The sequence below is a fragment of the Entelurus aequoreus genome, linkage group LG17, assembly GCF_033978785.1.
Source record: "Entelurus aequoreus isolate RoL-2023_Sb linkage group LG17, RoL_Eaeq_v1.1, whole genome shotgun sequence".
In the NCBI taxonomy this organism is placed as follows: domain Eukaryota; kingdom Metazoa; phylum Chordata; class Actinopteri; order Syngnathiformes; family Syngnathidae; genus Entelurus; species Entelurus aequoreus.
The window spans coordinates 26700705-26718595 of NC_084747.1; the positions used below are offsets into that span (position 1 = coordinate 26700705).

At 38.0% G+C, this 17891-nt stretch overlaps 2 protein-coding genes across 3 annotated transcripts in view; one reads left to right on the forward strand and one right to left on the reverse strand.

Annotated features, from left to right (window-relative positions):
* Nucleotides 1-17891, forward strand: part of zgc:64051 (leukocyte surface antigen CD53) — a 171342-nt gene that overhangs the window by 80392 nt on the left and 73059 nt on the right. The window lies entirely within an intron of this gene.
* Nucleotides 9729-17891, reverse strand: part of LOC133632757 (CCN family member 1-like) — a 42632-nt gene continuing 34469 nt past the window's right edge. For both annotated transcript variants that reach the window (XM_062025408.1, XM_062025407.1), the window contains one exon: nucleotides 9729-10277. In XM_062025408.1, the coding sequence (XP_061881392.1) occupies nucleotides 9969-10277 (309 nt within the window). In that variant the 3' untranslated portion in view covers nucleotides 9729-9968. The remainder of the gene's footprint in view (nucleotides 10278-17891) is intronic.

Consider the following 17891-nt stretch of genomic DNA (forward strand, 5'->3'; position numbering starts at 1 on the left):
ACTTGGGAGCCAAGGCACACAGTTTGCAGAGCCGTCCATTTTTATATACATATATGTATATATATATATATATATATATATATATATACCTGTATATATATTTAAAAGTTAAAGTACCAATGATTGTCACACACACACTAGGTGTGGCGAAATTATTCTCTGCATTTGACCCATCACCCTTGATCGCCCCCTGGGAGGTGAGGGGAGCAGTGGGCAGCAGCGGTGGCCGCGCCCGGGAATAATTTTTGGTGATTTAACCCCCAATTCCAACCCTTAATGCTGAGTGCCAAGCAGGGAGGTAATGGGTCCCATTTTTGTAGTCTTTGGTATGACTCAGCCGGGGTTTGAACTCACAACCTACCGATCTCAGGGCGGACACTCTAACCCAGGAGTCACCAACGCGGTGCCCACGGGCACCAGGTTGCCCGTAAGGACCAGATGAGTCGCCCGCTGGCCTGTTCTAAAAATTGTATCTTTTTTATTTATTTATTTATTTATTTATTTATTTATTTTTAATTTTTTTATTTTTTGTAAAAAACAATTTTAAATCAACATAGAAAAAACACAAGATACACTTCAATCAGTGCATCAACCCAAAAAACCTCCCCCCCGTTCACACTCATCCACACCCACTCACACAAAAGGGGTTATTTCTTTCTGCTACCAATATTCTGGTTCCCACAACATAGACAACACATCTGCAAGGGACACAGTCCCTGAAGCACACATGATTGTATAGGCTGCTGGTCCACTAACATTTTCATTAATTACTATTTTTTATGTAATTATTTTATATTGTTTTACTTTCTTTTTTATCCAAGAAAATGTTTTTTATTTTATTTATTTATCTTATTTTATTTTATTTTTAAAAAAAAGGACCTTATCTTCACCAGACCAGGTTGTCAATGAAATTAGATTTGTTTAAAGGGTTTTTAAAACCAGGTCCAGTCCAGATAATGTCCAAGTCGGACTCAGCAACACACACCTTCATTCATGTACACTGAAAAAAATTAGGGAACACAACAGATTGCATATCATTTATAAACAAAATTACATTTTCAAAATAAGCATTTATGTACAGTCCAGATTATGTCCAGGTCACTCAAATTAGGGAACACAACAACAGATATCATATAATCTATAAACATAATTATACTTTCAAAATAAGCCTTTGAGGACCTCCCATCTTTTTTTAATGTATTTAGGCATCATTATTGTTTTCAACCATGTTACTTTCTAAAGTTAAAAAATACTGAATAAATGTTTTAAAGAAAGTAATACTAAGTGAATATTTGTTTTTGGCCTTAAAAATAAACCTTTTACCGAGTACTATAATTAAATTGACTAAATCATGATTGTCAATGAACTCTCCTAAAATAACAGAAACCACATTAAGCTTCATAAACAAACCAATCCTTAAACACATTTTTTCAACTTCCACCCAAAACGAAGACACAATATGACAATACCAAAACAAATGCAGGGTGGATTCAGGCTCCTGACAACAAAATCGGCAATCATCTGACTCTGTCATATTCCATAGTTTTAACATTTTCCCTGTGGGTAAGAAGTTATAAATAATTTTAATTTAAAAATAACGATTTTGCACATTGGTAGTAGTTTTGCAGATTAATTTGAATATTGCATCCCACGGCAACGGGCAGTCAAAAAAGTCCTCCCATTTTCCATTTGTGTTGTATGAGGCAGCCTTCAAAGATTTCTTTATTAAATGAAAATTATATATTTTTCTATTTATTTTAGTTCCTTTTTGCCAACTATAATTTCTTATTAGAGGTTTACAAACTAATAATTTAGTAGTTCCATAATTAATTATTTGTTTCCATCTTTTCCCAATTACTCCAGTTAGTTGATTAAATGAAAAGCTTGAACAAGCAACACCATACATAGCTCTAAATTCATCATACTTCATAATCTTACCATTCTCATTGATAATGTCATTGACAAAAATGATTCCTCTTTCAAGCATATTTTTCCAAAAGAAAGGCTTTCCATCTATTACAATATTAGAGTTCATCCATATTAACTGCTGCAAAATATCGTCTCTTTTTTCTGGCACATAAAATTGAAAATACCACCATGAGTGGATTGTTTCCTTTATGAACCCCGCCATGTTTCCCAGCAGACTCTCTACATAAGAATAATGGGAGGGGATCACTTGTAAAAAAGGATACAATTTATTTTGATACAGTACATGTTTTTTGTCCAACAGGACATTTGTGTACCACTCAGTGTTTAAATACATCTCTGGAACAATTGATGCTTTTAAAGACAGACACATAGCTTCAAGGTTGAGAAGTTTCAGGCCCCCATATTCATATTCATTGTACAAATCCTTTCTTTTAATCTTTTCTGGTTTGTCGTCCCAGACAAAATCGAAGACCCTCCGCTCATAAATCTTAAAACAGTTTTGTGATGGAGCTGGTAATGACAAAAACAAATAAATAAATTGAGGAATAATTAACGAGTTGACAATAGACATTTTACCATACAAGGTTAAGGATTTCCCTTTCCATAATTGCATAATTTTGTCCAGCTTTCTAGATCTTCCAGATTCTCTGGGACAACAACACCAAGTATGTTAACTGGTCCATCTGTCCACAAAACAGGCACTTTGCATTCCATTTGAAAGGACGTTCCTTTTAGATTTCCGATCCTTAACATTTTACATTCATCATAATTAAGCTTAAGGCCAGATTGCTGTGAAAATATGTCTAAAAGATTAAGAAGGTTCCGCAAACAATGAGGAAAAATCTTATCTTTGTGATTCAGCTTTTTCTGACATGAACTTCATCAAGAACAAACACAGAACACGCCTCACTGATGCACATCTGCAAGACTCACTCAGAGTTGCAGTGTCAAGTTACACACCAGAGTACAACACACTAGTTAACAGCATGCAATGCCAGGCTTCCCACTAACTGACAAAGAAACAGATAACAGATTTGGTGTCCAGTTCAAAGTGTGACATGATTTAAAAATTTGAGAGTTTACTTTTGTATTTTACATGAGTTATTATTTGTACAAACATGGTGCAAAGTAATTCATGATTTGTTAAAAAATGTTAGTGGCTAGCTAGTTAAAATGGGATATTGTGATTTCACAAGACTGTCTTGAAAGTGATCATTTGAAAATGTTCAATTTGAAAAATGTGCACTTAGAGAAAATATAAAAATAAAGTGTTGCATATTTATATTGATCTGTTTCTATATATATTTATTGTGAGAAATCATTAAGACGATCAGTGTTTCCACAAAGATAAATATCATTAATTATTAATAATAACATAGAGTTAAAGGTAAATTGAGCAAATTGGCTATTTCTGGCAATTTATTTAAGTGTGTATCAAACTGGTAGCCCTTCGCATTAATCAGTACCCAAGAAGTAGCTCTTGGTTTCAAAAAGGTTGTTGACCCCTGATATATATATATATATATATATATATATGTATATATATATATATATATATATATATATATATATATATATATATATATATATATATATATATATATATATATACTGTATATACATACATACATTTGTGTGTGTGTATATATATATATATATATATATATATATATACACTCACACACAGACACACACACACACACACACACACACACACATACATGTGTGTGTGTGTGTGTGTATATATATATATATACACACACACACATATATATATATATATATATATATATATATATATATATATATATATATATATATATATATATACACACACACACACACACACACACACACACATATATATATGTATATAAATATATAAAGTTTTAATTGTATTTTATTTATTTATTTTTTACACCTTTAGGGCTCCCCTTAAAGCAGTGGTCCCCAACCTTTTTATAGCTGCGGACCGGAGCCTTGAATAAGTCAAGAATTCATAACAACATTGATTTTGATTCATTATGATTTTTTTTAAAACAATGACAGTTAAAAAAAAAATCACACTCAAATTCTCAGGGATCCAAAAGGATCCTCTCATAAAAGTGTTTAAAAAAGTCATACATTATTTTTTATTTTTTTACTTTCAACGCTTAAATTTCTCGACCCACTTCAAATTTATTCGTGGATTATACATTTTTATTTTTGTTTGTTTATTTAATGCCTATTTTGTCAAAGAAAACTTAGTTTTCATATGGCAAACACCCCAAATATTTCCCAAAATAAAAAAATACATCCCCCCAAAAATATTTCAGTGTAATATTTGATGTGAAGTAATTGGAGCCTTTCATGAGTCAATAATTCATAACAACATTGATTTTGATTCATAATTTTTTTTTTTGAGCAATGACAGTTTTAAAGAAAACAATCACACTAAAATTCTCAGGGATCCAAAAGGGTCCCACTTATAAAAGTGTTTAAAATAAGTCATACTGTATATTATTTTTGTTTTTACTTTCAACGCTTGAATTTCTTGACCCACTTCAGATCTATTCGTAGATTTTAAGTTTTCTCTTTTTTCTTTTCTTTTTTGTTTGTTTTATGCCTTTTTTGTCATAGAAAACTTTGTTTAATTTATGGCAAACACAAAATATGCAATATTTCCACCCCGAAAAAATTTCAAAGTGTAATATTTGATGTGAAGTAAATGGAGCCTTGAATAAGTCAATAATTCATAACAACATTGATTTTCATTCATTATTTATATTTTGAACAATGACAGTTTAAAAAATAAATCACACTTAAATTCTCAGGGACCCAAAAGGTTCCTCTCGTAAAAGTGTTAAAAAAAAGTCATACATTATTTGATTTTTTTATTTTTTTTCAACGCTTACATTTCTTGACCTACTTCAGATTTATTTGTCGATTTTAAGTTTTAGTTTTTTTGCTTTGTTTTGTTTATTTTATGCCCGTTTTGTCAGGGATCCAAAAGGGTCCCACTTATAAAAGCGTTTAAAATAAGTCATACATTATTTTCATGTTTTTACTTTGAATGCTTGAAATTGTTGACTCACTTCAGATCTATTCCTGGATTACAAATTTTATCTTTTTTTGTTGTTTTGTTTTATGCCTTTTTGTCATAGAAAACTTTGTTTATTTTATGGCAAAGAAAAAATGCAATATTTTCCCCCTAAAAATATCAAAGTGTAATATTTGATGTGAAGTAATTGGAGTCTTAAATATGTCAATAATTCTGTGGAGGTTGCCCTCCAGGGGGTTCTTCGGACCACCAAGCACCGACATGATAGCCCGGTTCAGGTCCACAATGCAGTTTTATTTTGCAATAAAGTCTGTGGGTTGCTTTCCAGCAATTGTCTTCTGTGGCTGTGTCAGGCTCGCTCTCGCTCTTACTCCAGCTCCTCTCCAGCTCCAACAACCTCTCTCCTCACGGCTGCTGCTTATACAGAGCGACAGGTGATTAGATAACAAGGCCCACCTGGGCCATCTACGCACCTGTCGCTGACTTCAAGGCCGGTCCTGGCACACCCCGTTCCGCTGCAGGCCCGCAGGCCACGCCCCCCTCCACAGATTCATTATTATTTTTTGAGCAATGACAGTTTTAAAGAAAAAACAACCTGCATGACATATTTGTGTTATTAGAGTTGAAACGTTTTATTGTTACATTTCACTTGTTTTCTCTTTTATTCCACTTTTTTGTGTTTGGTGTTTTTTGTAATGGTCATTAAAAAAATCAGCTGTGGGCCACAAATGGCATTGCTGGTTTTACGAGCAGAGGAGCATGTTCGGCAGTGCACACACACAGAGTACTTACAAGCAGACACAGTGTGTAGACAGAAAAGGGAGAACGGATGCATTTTGGTCTAAAAACTAGCGATAAAGGTCAAGTTACAACACTGAAACGCCATCAGGAAGAGGTGCTTTAAGACATGGCTAGCTAGCTAGCGACTAGCGTCCATCCGCCGTCGGCAGTGTTTAAGTTACTTCTAAATCACTAATCCTGGTCTCCATGGCGACAAATAAAGTATTCCCTGCAGGACAAGGAATAGCTAAACATGCTTCACTACACACCATAGCTCACCTGCGTCAAAATGTAAACAAACGCCATTGGTGGATCTACACCTATCATCCACTGTAATGATACCAAGTACAGGCACGTATCTAGTCGATACTACTATGATTACGTCAATATTATTGGCGTCACAACATCTTCTTTGGTTTAAAAAATATATATATTATGTTTATAAACTCAGGAAATACGTCCCTGGACACATGAGGACTTTGAATATGACCAATGTATGATCCTGTAATGACTTGGTATCGGATTGATGCCCAAATTTGTGGTATTATCCAAAACTAATGTAAAGTATCAAACAACAGAAGAAGTGATTATTACATTTTAACAGAAGTGTAAATAGAACAGAAAATAAGCAGATATTAACAATAAATGAACAAGTAGATTAATGATACATTTTCTACCGCTTGTCCTTAATAATGTTGACAAAATAATAGAATGATAAATGACACAATATGTTACTGCATATGTCAGCAGACTAATTTAGGAGCCTTTGTTTGTTTACTTACTACTAAAAGACAAGTTGTCTAGTATGTTCACTATTTTATTTAAGGACTTAACTGCAATAAGAAACATATGTTTAATGTAACGTAAGATTTTTTGTTAAAATAAAGCCAATAATGCCATTTATTTGTGGTCCCCTTTATTTAGAAAAGTACCGGAAAGTACTGAAATAATTTAGTACCGGTACCAAAATATTGGTATCGGGACAACACTACCCTGGACGAGTTGCCACCTAGACACGGATATTAGGAGGATGTTAAAATGTTCTAAACTTATCTCTTTCAAATTGGGCAAAGTCTCTCCTCCAAAATCAGGTGTGTCTCCGATCTTCTTTGAGGCCATCTTGCGGGATCGTTCTGTTACGTGGATTACTGCCCCTGTGTGGACGATACGTGCAATGCACGTATCTGATCAGTCACGTCAGGCTTTTTAGGAACCAACTAATGACTGCGATGATGTAGAGGGTGATGTGACAGGTCTGGCGTGGTGAGGTGGTAGTACGCTGATGCTAACCGCGGTGTGGCAAGTGTTCCAGGTCTGGACAGGAAGTGAAGTCGTCTCTTTAGGATGAGAAGGTCAGAGAGTTCCTCCTCGGTGAGGGTGAGGAATTCAGCGACCCGGTGTGATGTTTGAGCGGCGCAGCCGGCCGCCACGTCGCCTTTCGGCCTCCACGGACAACCACTGACGGAGCCGGCGTGCGTCAAGTCTCGGAGGATCAGCGTCGATTTGATGTTGACAAAAATAAAACATGTTGTTTACGTGGATTATAGTGTCCCCGTGCCAATTAGCTTCTTGTCTTTCTCACCAGCTACGTCAGGGGTGTCCAAACTTTTTGACTTGGGGTCCACATTGGGCTAAAAAAACTGTCGGAAAGCTGACTACATTTAAAGTAACAATATAAATACATATGTATGTATATATATATATATATATATATATATATATATATATATATATATATATATATATATATATATATATATACATACATACATATATATATGTATCTACAAACCCTGTTTCCATATGAGTTGGGAAATTGTGTTAGATGTAAATATAAACGGAATACAATGAGTTGCAAATCATTTTCAACCCATATCCAGTTCAATATGCTACAAAGACAACATATTTGATGTTCAAACTGATAAACATTTTTTTTTTTTTGCAAATAATCATTAACTTTAGAATTTGATGCCAGCAACACGTGACAAAGAAGTTGGGAAAGGTGGCAATAAATACTGATAAAGTTGAGGAATGCTCATCAAACACTTATTTGGAACATCCCACAGGTGAACAGGCAAATTGGGAACAGGTGGGTACCATGATTGGGTATAAAAGTAGATTCCATGAAATGCTCAGTCATTCACAAACAAGGATGGGGCGAGGGTCACCACTTTGTCAACAAATGCGTGAGCAAATTCTTGAACAGTTTAAGAAAAACCTTTCTCAACCAGCTATTGCCAGGAATTTAGGGGATTTCACCATCTACGCTCCGTAATATCATCAAAGGGTTCAGAGAATCTGGAGAAATCACTGCACATAAGCGGCTAAGCCCGTGACCTTCGATCCCTCAGGCTGTACTGCATCAACAAGCGACATCAGTGTGTAAAGGATATCACCACATGGGCTCAGGAACACTTCAGAAACCCACTGTCAGTAACTACAGTTGGTCGCTACATCTGTAAGTGCAAGTTAAAACTCTCCTATGCAAGGCGAAAACCGTTTATCAACAACACCCAGAAATGCCGTCGGCTTCGCTGGGCCTGAGCTCATCTAAGATGGACTGATACAAAGTGGAAAAGTGTTCTGTGGTCTGACGAGTCCACATTTCAAATTGTTTTTGGAAACTGTGGACGTCGTGTCCTCCGGACCAAAGAGGAAAAGAACCATCCGGATTGTTGTAGGCGCAAAGTTGAAAAGCCAGCATCTGTAATGGTTTGGGGGTGTATTAGTGCCCAAGACATGGGTAACTTACACATCTGTGAAGGCACCATTAATGCTGAAAGGTACATACAGGTTTTGGAGCAACATATGTTGCCATCCAAGCAACGTTACTATGGACGCCCCTGCTTATTTCAGCAAGACAATGCCAAGCCACGTGTTACATCAACGTGGCTTCATAGTAAAAGAGTGCGGGTACTAGACTGGCCTGCCTGTAGTCCAGACCTGTCTCCCATTGAAAATGTGTGGCGCATTATGAAGCCTAAAATGCCACAACGGAGACCCCCGGACTGTTGAACAACTTAAGCTGTACATCAAGCAAGAATGGGAAAGAATTCCACCTGAGAAGCTTCAAAAATGTGTCTCCTCAGTTCCCAAACGTTTACTGAGTGTTGTTAAAAGGAAAGGCCATGTAACACAGTGGTGATCATGCCCTTTCCCAACTACTTTGGCACGTGTTGCAGCCATTAAATTATTAGTTAATTATTATTTGCAAAAAACAAATACAGTTTATGAGTTTGAACATCAAATATCTTGTCTTTGTAGTGCATTCAATTGAATATGGGTTGAAAAGGATTTGCAAATCATTGTATTCCGTTTATATTTACATCTAACACAATTTTCCAACTCATATGGAAACGGGGTTTGTATATGTGTATACATGTATATATGTGTATATATATGTGTATATATAAAAAATATATGTGTGTATGTATAAAATTTGTTTTTCAGTGAGACCTGAGAACTTGTTTTTAGTCAATAGATCTTCCGAGGTAAAAAAAAATGTTTTACTTTTGAGCATCACAAGTTTGTTATAAGACACAAAACTTCACAATACTGGTAAGTATAGCTAATAATAACTTTTAATTGCTACTTTCAAGATCACTTTTACGTTTTTAAAGCTTACATTTTAAGTCTTATTCCAAAAAAATCTTACCAAGACAGATTTTATTTGCTCATTACAAGCATAAATAATTTGTATTAATTGTTTTTTAGTCTTTTCAAGGGCGGCATTTTTTTTTTCCAGTGAATAAGTTTGTTGCCTTGCTGTCTTTTTGAAAGAAACTTTGCAGCGTCCAGCCATTTGTTCCACGCCTGTTGCCACAAAACCAAACCACTGACAACACTTTTCCTTTCTTTGGAGCAAACGTCTCGCTCTCGTTAGCATTAGTCATGTTTTGCGAGGCGTGTGAATTCCTGCCGGAGAAAAAAAAAATAGATATCTTTTTTTTTTTATCGCCTGCAACAATAAAACTGGAACTTATCCATAATGATTTATTAGCCGGGCCTAAAAGAGAGGCAGAATGTCAATCAAATCCAGGGATGGATTTTGGTGGGAGAGGTCTCTGCCTGTGAAGTGCAGCAAAATGTACAAATAAATAATAAAATAGGTTTCAGTACAACAGTCTCAATGGGGGGGGGGTGACTTAAAGTGCAAGCGGGTATGTTGCCAAGGGTGGCTTCAAGGGGGGTAGACGCACGGTCTTTGGGGCCCGACGAGTCAGTGCCTGAAGGTGTGAATGTCATTGTGGAGGCTGAGCGAGGGCCCCGAGGGCCGGCTGTGCGCTCGGCAACTTTGGCTGCAGCTGCAGCGCTGGATCCACATCATGTCCCTGGAGAAGCTCTCGCCATCGGCGCAGAGGAAGCGCAGCCGCACGGTGCGCGAGGCGGACGGCGTGCAACAGCGGCCGTCCGCGCAGGACCCGCAGGCGCGAGGGCGGTAGCGCCGTCGGGTGGAGCATCCGGCGAAGCTCACCTGGACCGGCTCCCGCGGCCGAACAGTTCTCTGGCACTTCTTGCCCCGCGCACGCTGGAAAGAGATGTCATGGCGGTCACTGGGAGCTAATTTTAAGATCACGTTTACGTGTTTAAAGCTTACATTTAAAGTCTTATTTCAGTAAATCTTACCAAGACAGATTTATTTTGCTCATTACAAGCATAAATAACTTGTATTAATAGTTTTTTAGTCTTTTCAAGGGTGGCATTTTTGTCCAGTGAATAAGTTTGTTGTGCTGCTGTCTTTTTGAAAGAAACTTTGCAGCGTGCAGCCATTTGTTCCACGCCTCTTGCCACAAAACCTAACCACGGACAACACTTTTCCTTTCTTTGGAGCAAACGTCTCACTCTGGTTAGCGTTAGCATCAGCCAGTCTCAACGAAGGTTCCGCACGGCACGCCTTGGTTTTAGGATCTGGTTTGGTTCATTTTGGGTGCAGCAGGGGGACAAAATATTAACAGCTTGTAGAAACAGCTTGAAAAGTTTTTAAAATGACATAATTTTTATATGAGACAAGAACACATTTATTTTTTTCATGCATTCTAAGTCGTAAAATACGGCAAGTAAGAGGTGGCTAACAATGCAGCTAATGAGAGTACACTATTACGCCCATAAAAACCACTAAAAACATCAACAAATCGGCAACAATACTCCATGTACATGTTGTTATCTGATTATTAACCAAGTATTAGCGATATTGTCATTATACGCGCTAACACTGAGGAACTACTTTTAGCTGCGCCGTGATCTAACTAGCTTATGCTGCTTAATTGACATGTTAAACTGCTGCATCGCCTCTGAGTCGGTGAAAGTTAATTCGAGATGATAAATCATGCCTCTCACCTGGATAGTAGAAGGTTGTGGACGTAATCTGACTAGTTGGTCAACTTTGACATCCAATTTAGATCCGGAGATTATGTTTTTAAGATTAAAGAATAAAGTACCAATGATTGTCACACACACCAGATCCACTATGGACTGGACTCTCACACTATCATGTTCGATCCACTATGGACTGGACTCTCACACTATCATGTTAGATCCACTATGGACTGGACTCTCACACTTCATGTTAGATCCACTATGGACTGGACTCCCACTATTATGTTAGATCCACTATGGACTGGACTCTCACACTATTATGTTAGATTCACTATGGACTGGACTCTCACACTATTATGTTAGATCCACTATGGACTGGACTCCCACTATTATGTTAGATCCACTATGGACTGGACTCTCACACTATTATGTTAGATCCACTATGGACTGGACTCTCACACTATCATGTTAGATCCACTATGGACTGGACTCTCACACTATCATGTTAGATCCACTATGGACTGGACTCCCACTATTATGTTAGATCCACTATGGACTGGACTCTCACACTATTATGTTAGATTCACTATGGACTGGACTCTCACACTATTATGTTAGATCCACTATGGACTGGACTCCCACTATTATGTTAGATCCACTATGGACTGGACTCTCACACTATTATGTTAGATCCACTATGGACTGGACTCTCACACTATTATGTTAGATCCACTATGGACTGGACTCTCACACTATCATGTTAGATCCACTATGGACTGGACTCCCACTATTATGTTAGATCCACTATGGACTGGACTCTCACACTATTATGTTAGATCCACTATGGACTGGACTCTCACACTATTATGTTAGATCCACTATGGACTGGACTCTCACACTATCATGTTAGATCCACTATGGACTGGACTCCCACTATTATGTTAGATCCACTATGGACTGGACTCCCACTATTATGTTAGATCCACTATGGACTGGACTCTCACACTATTATGTTAGATCCACTATGGACTGGACTCTCACACTATTATGTTAGATCCACTATGGACTGGACTCCCACTATTATGTTAGATCCACTATGGACTGGACTCTCACACTATTATGTTAGATCCACTATAGACTGGACTCTCACACTATCATGTTAGATCCACTATGGACTGGACTCTCACACTATTATGTTAGATCCACTATGGACTGGACTCTCACACTATCATGTTAGATCCACTATGGACTGGACTCCCACTATTATGTTAGATCCACTATGGACTGGACTCTCACACTATTATGTTAGATCCACTATGGACTGGACTCTCACACTATTATGTTAGATCCACAATGGACTGGACTCTCACACTATCATGTTAGATCCACTATGGACTGGACTCCCACTATTATGTTAGATCCACTATGGACTGGACTCTCACACTATTATGTTAGATCCACTATGGACTGGACTCTCACACTATTATGTTAGATCCACTATGGACTGGACTCTCACACTATCATGTTAGATCCACTATGGACTGGACTCCCACTATTATGTTAGATCCACTATGGACTGGACTCTCACACTATTATGTTAGATCCACTATGGACTGGACTCCCACTATTATGTTAGATCCACTATGGACTGGACTCTCACACTATTATGTTAGATCCACTATGGACTGGACTCTCACACTATTATGTTAGATCCACTATGGACTGGACTCTCACACTATCATGTTAGATCCACTATGGACTGGACTCCCACTATTATGTTAGATCCACTATGGACTGGACTCTCACACTATTATGTTAGATCCACTATGGACTGGACTCTCACACTATTATGTTAGATCCACAATGGACTGGACTCTCACACTATCATGTTAGATCCACTATGGACTGGACTCCCACTATTATGTTAGATCCACTATCGACTGGACTCTCACACTATTATGTTAGATCCACTATGGACTGGACTCTCACACTATTATGTTAGATCCACAATGGACTGGACTCTCACACTATCATGTTAGATCCACTATGGACTGGACTCCCACTATTATGTTAGATCCACTATGGACTGGACTCTCACACTATTATGTTAGATCCACTATGGACTGGACTCTCACACTATTATGTTAGATCCACTATGGACTGGACTCTCACACTATTATGTTAGATCCACTATGGACTGGACTCTCACACTATTATGTTAGATCCACTATGGACTGGACTCTCACACTATTATGTTAGATCCACTATGGACTGGACTCTCACACTATTATGTTAGATCCACTATGGACTGGACTCCCACTATTATGTTAGATCCACTATGGACTGGACTCTCACACTATTATGTTAGATCCACTACGGACTGGACTCTCACACTATCATGTTAGATCCACTATGGACTGGACTCTCACACTATCATGTTAGATCCACTATGGACTGGACTCCCACTATCATGTTAGATCCACTATGGACTGGACTCTCACACTATCATGTTAGATCCACTATGGACTGGACTCCCACTATTATGTTAGATCCACTATGGACTGGACTCTCACACTATTATGTTAGATCCACTATGGACTGGACTCTCACACTATTATGTTAGATCCACAATGGACTGGACTCTCACACTATCATGTTAGATCCACTATGGACTGGACTCCCACTATTATGTTAGATCCACTATGGACTGGACTCTCACACTATTATGTTAGATCCACTATGGACTGGACTCTCACACTATTATGTTAGATCCACTATGGACTGGACTCTCACACTATCATGTTAGATCCACTATGGACTGGACTCCCACTATTATGTTAGATCCACTATGGACTGGACTCTCACACTATTATGTTAGATCCACTATGGACTGGACTCTCACACTATTATGTTAGATCCACTATGGACTGGACTCTCACACTATCATGTTAGATCCACTATGGACTGGACTCCCACTATTATGTTAGATCCACTATGGACTGGACTCTCACACTATTATGTTAGATCCACTATGGACTGGACTCTCACACTATTATGTTAGATCCACAATGGACTGGACTCTCACACTATCATGTTAGATCCACTATGGACTGGACTCCCACTATTATGTTAGATCCACTATCGACTGGACTCTCACACTATTATGTTAGATCCACTATGGACTGGACTCTCACACTATTATGTTAGATCCACAATGGACTGGACTCTCACACTATCATGTTAGATCCACTATGGACTGGACTCCCACTATTATGTTAGATCCACTATGGACTGGACTCTCACACTATTATGTTAGATCCACTATGGACTGGACTCTCACACTATTATGTTAGATCCACTATGGACTGGACTCTCACACTATTATGTTAGATCCACTATGGACTGGACTCTCACACTATTATGTTAGATCCACTATGGACTGGACTCTCACACTATTATGTTAGATCCACTATGGACTGGACTCTCACACTATTATGTTAGATCCACTATGGACTGGACTCCCACTATTATGTTAGATCCACTATGGACTGGACTCTCACACTATTATGTTAGATCCACTACGGACTGGACTCTCACACTATCATGTTAGATCCACTATGGACTGGACTCTCACACTATCATGTTAGATCCACTATGGACTGGACTCCCACTATCATGTTAGATCCACTATGGACTGGACTCTCACACTATCATGTTAGATCCACTATGGACTGGACTCCCACTATTATGTTAGATCCACTATGGACTGGACTCTCACACTATTATGTTAGATCCACTATGGACTGGACTCTCACACTATTATGTTAGATCCACTATGGACTGGACTCCCACTATTATTTTAGATCCACTATGGACTGGACTCTCACACTATTATGTTAGATCCACTATGGACTGGACTCCCACTATTATTTTAGATCCACTATGGACTGGACTCTCACACTATTATGTTAGATCCACTATGGACTGGACTCTCACACTATTATGTTAGATCCACTATGGACTGGACTCTCACACTATCATGTTAGATCCACTATGGACTGGACTCTCACTATTATGTTAGATCCACTATGGACTGGACTCTCACACTATTATGTTAGATCCACTATGGACTGGACTCTCACACTATTATGTTAGATCCACTATGGACTGGACTCCCACTATTATGTTAGATCCACTATGGACTGGACTCTCACACTATTATGTTAGATCCACTATGGACTGGACTCCCACTATTATGTTAGATCCACTATGGACTGGACTCTCACACTATTATGTTAGATCCACTATGGACTGGACTCTCACACTATTATGTTAGATCCACTATGGACTGGACTCTCACACTATCATGTTAGATCCACTATGGACTGGACTCTCACTATTATGTTAGATCCACTATGGACTGGACTCTCACACTATTATGTTAGATCCACTATGGACTGGACTCTCACACTATCATGTTAGATCCACTATGGACTGGACTCCCACTATTATGTTAGATCCACTATGGACTGGACTCTCACACTATTATGTTAGATCCACTATGGACTGGACTCCCACTATTATGTTAGATCCACTATGGACTGGACTCTCACACTATTATGTTAGATCCACTATGGACTGGACTCTCACACTATCATGTTAGATCCACTATGGACTGGACTCTCACACTATTATGTTAGATCCACTACGGACTGGACTCTCACACTATTATGTTAGATCCACTATGGACTGGACTCTCACACTATCATGTTAGATCCACTATGGACTGGACTCTCACAATATTATGTTAGATCCACTATGGACTGGACTCCCACTATTATGTTAGATCCACTATGGACTGGACTCCCACTATTATGTTAGATCCACTATGGACTGGACTCTCACACTATTATGTTAGATCCACTACGGACTGGACTCTCACACTATTATGTTAGATCCACTATGGACTGGACTCTCACACTATCATGTTAGATCCACTATGGACTGGACTCTCACACTATCATGTTAGATCCACTATGGACTGGACTCTCATAATATTATGTTAGATCCACTATGGACTGGACTCCCACTATTATGTTAGATCCACTATGGACTGGACTCTCACACTATCATGTTAGATCCACTATGGACTGGACTCTCACAATATTATGTTAGATCCACTATGGACTGGACTCCCACTATCATGTTAGATCCACTATGGACTGGACTCTCACACTATTATGTTAGATCCACTATGGACTGGACTCTCACACTATCATGTTAGATCCACTATGGACTGGACTCCCACTATTATGTTAGATCCACTATGGACTGGACTCTCACACTATCATGTTAGATCCACTATGGACTGGACTCTCACAATATTATGTTAGATCCACTATGGACTGGACTCCCACTATTATGTTAGATCCACTATGGACTGGACTCTCACACTATTATGTTAGATCCACTATGGACTGGACTCTCACACTATCATGTTAGATCCACTATGGACGCGAAAAGACGCTTGATTGAGCAAACTTTTTTTTTTAACCCATCGTGAGGATTATGATTGATTCTTCATTTAAACAGGAACATGTAATCATCCCATCAGTTTTCAGTGAGAGCAGACATTGTACAGTGAGTGATTGTTTTATTATAGTTGGTTGTCTCTCATGAAGTCTGCCATGATTAATAGTGTTGTTTTTGTTGAAGGGAAAGTGAACGTTGTGATGCGTCTGTGAAATGAATGCTTAAAATGATCAAAATGTGTAAATATCACATGTTATTATGAATGTGACGGATACTACATTATATATACGCTTAAACCTTGATGGAGGTTTTGGGATGTTTTTTTAGAGCGCTTTATAGGCGGAAAAGAGCGACTTCCATTTGCTCCATTGTTAGCTGACTTTTGCTAATTTTTATTTATTATTTAGAATGCATAAAAAAATTTTTTGTTCTTGTCTTACATAATGATTTTGAATGATAGACAAAATCTCCACAAAAAGTGAAGTTCCCATTTCAAATCTGGACTGTTTATTAACTGAGTGGACTCATGACGCCATGAAAACTTTTGCTCCCTCACTCCGTGTGTACCAAACTAAAAGTTTCCTAAAAAAAAACCTCAGACTACAAATATTCATAAAAACATGTACGGTTACGCCCTATGAGACAATAACTATCATATTTTCAGGACTATAGGCCGCTACGTTTTTCCTACACTTGGAACCCTGCGGTTTATGCAATAATGCCGCTAATCTGTGGATTTTTCTTCGCTAACGTCCACAAGGGGACGCTCTTTCTGAGTAAATAACTAATTTCACAATTTATAGATCTGTGGTTTATAATCCGGTGGAGTTTATATATGTAAAAAAAATAAATGTTCTTTTTAAATTTAGTGGGCACGTTTTATAATCCAGTGTGGCTAATATATGGCAAAACATACACATTTTTGCTGATTTAGTGGCCGCTGCTTATAGTTTAATATATGGGAACATGTATTTTTCTTTTACAATTTAATGGGTGTGGCTTATAGTCCGGTGTGGCTAATATATGGAAAAATATTTTTTTCCCTTTTAAAATTTAGTGGGTGCGGTTTATAATCTGGTGCGGCTAATATATGTAAAATATTTGTTTATTTTCAAATTAATGGGGTGTGGCTTATAATCTGGTGCGGCTAATATATGTAAAATATTTTTTGCCCATTTAAGAACTTAGTGGGTGTGCCTTATAGTCCGGTGCGGCTACGTTATAAAAAACTAATTCCACGGGTGTGGCATGAAAATATTTATTTTATTTAAAACTTTAGTGGGTGTGGCTTACA